Source organism: Peromyscus eremicus, chromosome 2, assembly GCF_949786415.1.
Source record: "Peromyscus eremicus chromosome 2, PerEre_H2_v1, whole genome shotgun sequence".
In the NCBI taxonomy this organism is placed as follows: domain Eukaryota; kingdom Metazoa; phylum Chordata; class Mammalia; order Rodentia; family Cricetidae; genus Peromyscus; species Peromyscus eremicus.
The window spans coordinates 121,140,340-121,149,169 of NC_081417.1; the positions used below are offsets into that span (position 1 = coordinate 121,140,340).

Below are 8,830 nucleotides of genomic sequence, written 5' to 3' on the forward strand. Positions count from 1 at the left end.
GGCTCCTAAGAAGTGGCATCTGAGATTGACCTCTGTACACATATGCACACACACACACACACACACACACACACACACACACGCACGCACGCACACACACACGCACACACACATGCATAATCACAATATGGCATTGGTACAGGAACAAAAAAGGAACTATTGATTGATCCAGATGTGGTGGCACACACCTGGAATCTCTCCACTTGAAATGTGAAGGCAGGGGGATCTGAAGCTCAGGTTCATCCTTCCAGTATGTAGCAAGTTTGAGACCAGTCTGGGCTACACGAGACCCTGTCTCCAAAAAAATATGGAAGAAATACCAACTGAGAGAATGCACAGCAACAGACCCTCCTGTGTATCAGGAGGGAGACATTGGCTCCAGAGATCAGGGCCGGAATGGATTCTTCAAATCTCTGCAGAGGAGATCATGCTAAGCCTAAAGATGCCCTGTTCCTCTGGCCAAGCCAGCCTAGGGAGTCAGGGCTAACATTTATGTAAAAGAGTAAGACATTCTGAATGGGGCCTATGACTAGAGGATGGTGGCGCCCCTGACCTCTTGGGCTTTTAACTCTGCAATTGGCTCTGTGTTTCTTATTTAATAAGACGGTTACATCTACAGGATGGACTCAGGATTTGGACAGAATGGAACGATTATTGCCTGGTGGAACAGCAATGAGATCCCAGCACTGATAATGCAAAGCTGGGTGGATCTCTGTAAAGTCGAGGCCAGCCTAGTCTACATAGTGAGTTCTAAGCCAGTCAGAGATACACAGTGGGACCTTGTCAAAAAAAAAAAAATTATCATATTACAGTTAAAGAAATTGACACTCAAGGAGGCTGAGTAGCTCCCAAGTCATACAGCTGGCCAAAGCGCTGGCCAGAGCATGGTTGCCACTCTGCTGTGAGTCGTGAGTGCATCTGCTCCCTTCTCATTCCTCTCCACTGCCCACCCTGCCTTGTGGCTCTGAATACATAATCCTTCTAGGCTACCTCCTCTTCCCTACTCACCCTCAGGAGGGCTGCGGAAAGCCGTGACACCCTGCAGGCTGTCCCACTTCCCCAGATTCCCCTCCAGGGGCATGGTGCGGATGCTGTTGTCCTCGGAATAATCTTCTCGCTGGCTGCTCAGGGTCAAGGTGGAGGTGTCGCTCACCATGAAGCTGGAGTCCACGCTCAGAGCCTCAGAGCCCAGGATCAGTGTCATGCAGGAAGATGGAGAGAGAGTGGAGTTGGGTGCTCGGGCACTTGAGTGCAAGCTGAGACCTTCGCTAGAACCAGGAATCAGGCTAACACGTGAAGCCCGAGTGACAGTCACATTTAAACCAGTCCTGGGTTGGCTGCTGGAAATGGACCCCTTGGAGCCTGTGTTCCAGGATGCACTCAAAGCTTCTTTGGAAACAGATGCAAAAATAGTACGTGAAGTCAATGCGATGGACTCATTTGGGTTTGAGACTGTACCCAAGTTCACCTTGGAGATGTTCCCAGAGCGCATATGGTCCAAAGAAGTGTTGGAGGCTAGAAGAAGAGGCACCTGTGAGCCCTGCCTAGAGATGCTCTGACTCCGGACCAGGGCATCTCTGGAAAGAGCCCTTACAAATAGATTTGACTCGGGCCTGGATGGATTAGAGTTACTCTGACCCAAATCAAAAACTTTGTTTGAAAGGGACTTGGGGGCATCCTCAGAGCATGGCCTAGAAGAATTCTCTGGACTTAAAATAGCAGCCTGTGTAGAGCTGGGGCTTCCAGCTGGTTGTGAGTCTGGATGGAGAGTCCCTGCTGAGTCAGCTCTGGAGATGTAGTTCAAACTCTGGTCTGCAGTGTCCACAGAGCAGCTGTTGATCTGGATGGAGGCTGGAGTCGTGGCTCCGCTGGCATTGGGGCTGGAGATGTTATTAGACACTAGGCCAGGGACCCCCTCCGGGTCAGGACTTGGAGCTGGATGAAGGACTGGAGTAAGAGCCAAGCCATGTGCTGGGAGAGGAGCAAGGGTCAGGTCTGGGGTGGGCCTAGGCATGGTGTTGGACATTATTCCTGGGACCTTGTAGGAGTTGAGACTTGGTGTCTTCTCTAGGTCTTTATGGAGAATGAGACTAGCACCCCGACTCAGGGCCATGTCCAGTCTGAAGGCCTCTTAATGCCGCTGTCCCTTCTCTCCAACTGCTGACTGTGGGGCTCCCTGCAGCACTCCTGAGAGAGAAGATGAACGCATCCTGCTAGAACCCTGTCCTGTGCGCCCCTGTCACAGATGAGGGCCTCTTGCTGTTACCAGCTCCCTTTCCCAGCTCCATCACACATCAGCTTCCTTCTCACTCTCTCCATTCCATGTCGTGGATATTGACCTCCTCCTGCTCCTCCTCACCTTGTGTTCTGAACAAATACACTGCCTTTGGCTTGGTACCTCCCACTGTGCCTTGCCAATCTCAGCTCTCCTACCAAAATACTCATCCCTCTTCATTCTAATGACTGAGCCCTGTTAGAGACAAGCTCTAGGTGTCAAGAACGGCAGTTATTCTAGCCAGACACGGTGACTCACACCTGTAACCCCAGCTCTTAGGAGGCTGAGGTGGGAGGATAGTTCAAGGCCAGCCTGTCTCCAAAAATGGAAGAACGAAAGAAAGAAAGAAAGAAAGAAAGAAAGAAAGAAAGAAAGAAAGAAAGAAAGAAAGAAAGAAAGAAAGAGAAAGGAAGGAAGGAAGGAAGGAAGGAAGGAAGGAAGGAAGGAAGGAAGGAAGGAAAGAAGGAAGGGAAGAAGGGAGGGTAGATAGAAGGATAGAAGGGAGGAAAGAGGAAAAGGAAACGGAGGAGAGGGGTAACTATGAGTATCCTTGATCCCGGAGAATCTCCAGCTTCCAGACAGTGTACCAGGCACACAAGTCAGTCTATAAAAAGGCAAATGAGCAATCTCTCCCACTTAAAGGTTGAAGGAAAGAATAAGGTACTTTGTTATGAGTTATCCAATATTCAGTCAGGCCCATGTGACCTCAGTTCACCAACAAGGATCCCTGGATCTTGGGACAAACCCCTAAGTCATTAGAACTACTCTGCATGTGGTCACAGCCCAGGGTCTCAAAGGTCCCTCGGCAGAGCACCCTACAGCCTGGCAAGGGAGCACGCAACAGTTCCTAAGATGGAACCTACTTGCCCAGCAATCTAACAGTGGGTGAATTCCCCAATCCCTTGCCTCCTGACCCTATCCCTGAGCCACCCTCCCCTTATAGGACCTAGAAGAGCAGCTTACCTGCCAGCATGTTGTTCTTAAGCAGGAGTGGGCCCCTGGGAAGATATACAAAGGAAGTCAAAGTCAGGGCAAGAGAGACCAAGACCATCTCTGTGCCACCTACCCTCTGGCTAAACTCGTCTATGGCTTCTTGTTGTCCTTAGAACAGTCGCCAGTTGTTAGCAGAACCTAAAAGCCTCTTCTGCATCACCTTGTGCAGCCCTCCCTAAACCCTCTCTCCCTCCCACTCCACCTTTGCAGGTCTGGGCCTTCCACGGGCTGGGTGCCTCTCTTCCATTTCCCTACCCCAGCTACCACTTAAAACTGAGCCTTTGTAGGTTCCCCAAACAGGTGAGGGCCACCTGTCAGCTCTCAGAGCATCTTGCGGGCTTCGCTTTTCCTGATACACTCCTCTGGCTTCCCTACGAGGCAAGAACCTCGAAACCTCAGAAACTGCTTCTGCCTTGCTCATTGCTGATTCCTGACTTCTGGCATGGCACCCGAGCCCAGGAGGCACTCAATAACGTTTGGGTTCCCGATTTTACCTCCTTATTGTTCTGCTCATCCGTTCTTTCACTAGCTCACTTCCTTTTCCATTCATTTCTTATTCACTCACGTACTGGTTCCCTAAATCATTTGTTCACTCCACCGACCTGCATCTGTATGGCTTGGCTTTGGAAGGATCATACACTTGAAGTCATGTCGTCCCAAGTTCATAGGTCAGCTCATCTTACTGGTGTGAGTGAATGAACGTGGACAAGAGACTTTTCCCCACTGGCTCCCTGTCCTATAGAGACATCGCCCTTATGGCGTCTGGCAGGAAGTGTGAGGCCTGCGGAAGGCTTTCCTATGTTACCTTTCTCCTGCTTTTTGTTAGAGGCTGTGGCAGAGGGCAGTCAGTAACATGGTACCCAGGGGAAGCCACATGCACTCCTAACACCTGGTGCCTGCAAAGCAGGAAGAGTAGCCTTACCATCGCCTCCAAAAACTATTTTACCTGTTGAAAGGGGTTGATAAAGTTGGGGCACCTTGATTTCGAGTTCCTTGGCAAAGCTCTGGTCTTAAGTTTATGCCCATCATTTTTCCTTTTACTTGATGAGGGACCTGCATTTGCTCTTGATCTGTTTCTATGTCATATACACAGGTGCTTGCACATACACGCACACACACACACACACACACACACACACACAGAGTTATCAAAGGGAGCATTTTTGACCTGGAGTAATACAGACTGGCATGGCCTGGAAGGCAGTGAGTAAGTCCTGTGCCTGGCAGACAGTCTCAAGCCAGCCTTTCCCTTCCTTTTCCACCAGACAGATGGACAGGACAGATAGACTCTCCCTGACACATTCCTGCTCCCTGCCCTCCTCCTCCATCCTGCTGCAGGTCAAGTCTTCAGAGTCCTGAAAGTGTGAGGCAACTCATGGCTTGCCCTCCACCATGTGGGTGTTGCTCATTAAGCGGAATGAGGGGAGCAGGGCCTGATGGCACATGACTTTAATACCGGCATTTGGGAGGCAGAGCCTGGAGATCTCAGTGAGCTCCAGGCCAGCCTGGTCATGGGCTACACAGAAGGGCCCTGTCTCAAAAAAAAAAAAAAAAAGGGAGGGGACTGGAGACAATTCAGCAGTTAAGGGACTAAGGGGCCGCTCTTCCAAAGAACCCAGGTTCAATTCTCAGCACCCACATGGTGGCTCACAACCATCTGTAACTCCAGTTCCAGGTGATCTGATGCCCTCTTCTGGCCTCTACAGACACTGCATGCACACGTTGTACAAACAATTCAGGCAAAACACTCAGTTGCATGAAATATTTTTTAAATTAATTTTTAACAAAAAGAGGAGCAGAGACTGTCACACATCTGTAATCCCAGCACTTCGGAGAGGCAGGAAGATCAGACTTCAAAGCCAGCCTGGGTTACACAGGACCTTGCTTTACAAAAACAAGCACGGTGCCTGTGTTTAATGTACATATTTGGACATATGCACACATATGGACTGTCATCATCGCAGCCAAAGTACTAAACATATCCTGTCTGGAATGTCCCTGTTTCGATGATCTCTATATGAGTGTGCTCCTGTGTGTGTAAGAACATTTAACAAACAGCTCAGTATGTTAGGACACACCTAGAGTCCCAGAACTAGTAAACTGAGGCAGGAGTTCAAAGCCAGCCTGGAATACCCAGTGAGTCCCAAGATAGGCTGGGCTACATAGGGAAACCTTGTCTAAAAAACAAACAAACAAACAAAATTTAATGTAAGATCTGGCCTCTTGCCGGGCGGTGGTGGCGCACGTCTTTAATCCCAGCACTCGGGAGGCAGAGGCAGGCGGATCTCTGTGAGTTCGAGGCCAGCCTGGGCTACCAAGTGAGTCCCAGGAAAGGCACAAAGCTACACAGAGAGGGGCTGGAGAGATGGCTCAGAGGTTAAGAGCACTGTTTGTTCTTCCAAAGGTCCTGAGTTCAATTCCCAGCAACCACATGGTGGCTCACAACCATCTGTAATGAGATCTGGCACCCTCTTCTGGCCTGCAGGGATATGTGCAGACAGAACACTGTATACATAATAAATAAATAAATCATTAAAAAAAAAAAGCTACACAGAGAAACACTGTCTCGAAAAACCAAAAAAAAAAAAAAAAAAGATCTGGCCTCTTAGACCTAGGTGTGGTGGGAAAGCATTGAGATCTCAATGCTCAGGAGGCTGAGAATGGATCACAAGTTTGAGGCCACCTTGGGCTACTGAGTAAGACCTTGTTGCAAACAACAAAATCAGGCATGGTGACTCACATCTATACTTAGGAGGTTGAATTAAGAGAAGTACTGGGAGTTTGAGTACAGCCTGAGTTCCAGGCTAGCCTATGATAGAGAGTATAACTCTATCTCAAACAAAAATAGATAGATGAGAGAGAGAGAGAGAGAGAGAGAGAGAGAGAGAGAGAGAGAGAGAAGAGAAATAATAAATAAATAGAAAATACGTCATCCATCTCCTTAGAATGTGTTCTTCTGGTGTCATGGAAACACATTCTCTAAGCAATGACTCCCATTTCCTCTTCTCCCCCAGTAACTGAATTTTGAAAAGCTTGTCTGATGGACTCTGTAGTAGAGACAGAGGGCAGAGTCCTGAACTCAAGGACAAATCGCTAAGATCTGCTTAATCTGTCTATGCATGGTCATCCAGGCCCGTACCCAGCCCTGGGGAATGGGAAAGCAGAGGGACCAGATGTCTCCCTCTGATGCATAGCAAGTTCCAGCCCTGACTGGATTGCATACCTCAAGAAGAAAAAAATGAAGATTTGGGCCAGCCTGGCCTACATAGTGAGACTTTGTCTCAATAAACAATAAATAAATAAATCTATAAAAAATAAACTAGAAATGCACTTAATATGAGCAACAGGAAAAAACAGCAGACTCTTGGAGACAAGAACAAAGTATCTAGTATTCTATGCTTGGAGTCTCAGAAGAAAAAAGGGCGTTGAAGAACATTCAAAGTAATAATAGCTGAAAACATCCCAAATTAATAAAAGATCCAAGCCTATAGATTCAGAAAAAGCAAGCAAACCTGGGATAAACCTAAAAATGTCCACATCAAAACACCAAGAGCAACAACCGTAAGAGTGTTGTTGTTTCGTTGTTATTTTTGTTAGGTTGTTTGGTTTGGGGTTTTTTTTTTTAATAGGGTTTCACTATGCAACCCAGGCTGCCTTTAAAACTGCTATGTAGCCTAGACTGACCTTAAACCGGTGATCCTCCTGCCTGAGCAACTGAGGACTGGGATTGAAGGCATGCCCTACCATTATTTAAAAAAAAAAAAAAAAAACCATCTTGCTAGCAACCAGAGAGTATTACCTATGGATGAGCAGCAATTTGAAAGACAGCCTGGGGTATGCACACTGGTCTCTGGGGTTCTTTCAGCAGGGCCCTCAGGCCACAGGTAACTCCCTCCACCTCTCCAGCCACATCCATCTCCTGCCCTGGCCTTGAACCCACTTTTCAACCAGTCTCAGCTTCTCTGGCACCTCAGATGTGTTGGGGTTCTCTCTTGCTACAGAGCTTTTCAAAGTCTTTCCCCTTCCTGTGAACTCTCCCCAGCTACCCACTTAGCCTTCAAGCCCTTCCTTTGGCTCATGCCTAATAGTCACATTTCAGACCAGCTTTGAAGTCTCCCTGGCCAGGAAATCCTCCTGAGATCCCAAATGCTGTTAAGGAATCCTCTTCCTGCGATCCATCCCTCTGATGGCAGATTTCTGTTTTCTCATATGTCTCCACACTAGAAAATGAACTAGGTGTCTGTTTATTACTCCTGTTTTCCAGAAGCACAGTGACTGGTACAGAGCAGATATTCGGAAAGCATTCAGCTAGGTGAATGAGTGAGTGAATGAGTGAATGAATGAATGAATGAATGACAGCTATGAATGAATGAATGAATGACAGCTCTTCAAGATACGTATTACTGCCCTCATTTACTAGCACATTGAGAGTGTTCACGGAACTAAAGCGGTTTTTGTAAAGTCCTCAGCAAGGGGCAGAGGAGGCCTCTCACCCCACACCCTCCCCCACAGCACCACAGAGATTCAGGATTCCCGAAGTGGAAAAAGTGCCTTCCTGAGTTTCATCCCAGTCCTTCTGCCACCCTTGGGCCACACTCAGCCTTCCACAAATGTTCCTCTACACACCATCCTTCCCTGGGTGAGAAAAGGAGACTCTCTAGCTTCAGGTCCTCTGCATGTCCCCCTGTCCTGGTCTGTGACATTCTCTCTGGGTCTTCTCACTCCCCCCTCACCTCCCCTGTTCTCCACTCTCAAGACAGCTAGCTAAACTTTCTGTGAGCCTGGGGCATCCACATGGCAACAGAAAAGTCAACTTTAATCCAAAGGTATGCGCTAACAACTGTGGAATTATAGCCAGACCAGGAGACTTTTACCTAGCAGGGGTTGGGGTCAAGGTAGGAATTGCCTTGTGGAGGCTGTGGAGGCTGACTCTACCCTTGGTACTTTCCCAAAACCACCCTTCAACTTACCTGGGCTCCCCCCAGCCCAGGCTGGACTTGCAGTCTTTGTGAGGTCACCATGATCCGGAAGTCCCCCAGCCAATAAGGTTCCTGGTCCTGCCCAGGAATCTTTAGAATAAGGGATGTGTCTTCAGACCCCAACGTCACTTAGACAGGACTTGACTCAAATAAAGGCTGAGTCTCAGTGAGTCTTCTTCAAAGCATCCAAGCACAGCTCCTGTGACCTCCCCCCGACCCCCGACAGGGTTTCTCTGTGTAGCTTTGCACCTTTCCTGGATATCGCTCTGTAGACCAGGCTGGCCTCGAACTCACGAAGATCCGCCTGCCTCTGCCTACTGAGTGCTGGGATTAAAGGCGTGTGCCACCACCACCCGGCTCCTGTGACCTTACACCTCTGTTTATCTTACAATTGCTCTGAAGCCAGGCAATCCAGGAAGAGAACGGTCAAAAGCCAAGGCACAAATGAACTCCAGGCCTTGATCTTTTCCCTGCTCCACCCTGCTTCATCAGGGACCGATAAGAGTGTGGAGCAGGGTGGGGTGGAGGACAGCCCAGAGATGCTCACTGTGGTAAAGAAAACTTGGCTATCTCTTCCAAGAAC

At 48.6% G+C, this 8,830-nt stretch overlaps 1 protein-coding gene across 1 annotated transcript in view; it reads right to left on the reverse strand.

The window, feature by feature from the left end:
• Mroh7 (maestro heat like repeat family member 7) overlaps positions 1-8,287 on the reverse strand; it is a 51,792-nt gene extending 43,505 nt beyond the window's left edge. Inside the window, exons 1-3 of the mRNA XM_059254616.1 lie at positions 8,239-8,287; positions 3,239-3,273; positions 1,009-2,187 (exon numbers count right to left, since the gene is read on the reverse strand). Of these exons, the coding sequence (XP_059110599.1) occupies positions 1,009-2,113 (1,105 nt within the window). The 5' untranslated portion in view covers positions 2,114-2,187; positions 3,239-3,273; positions 8,239-8,287. The remainder of the gene's footprint in view (positions 1-1,008; positions 2,188-3,238; positions 3,274-8,238) is intronic.
• Between the last annotated feature and the right edge of the window lie 543 nt (positions 8,288-8,830).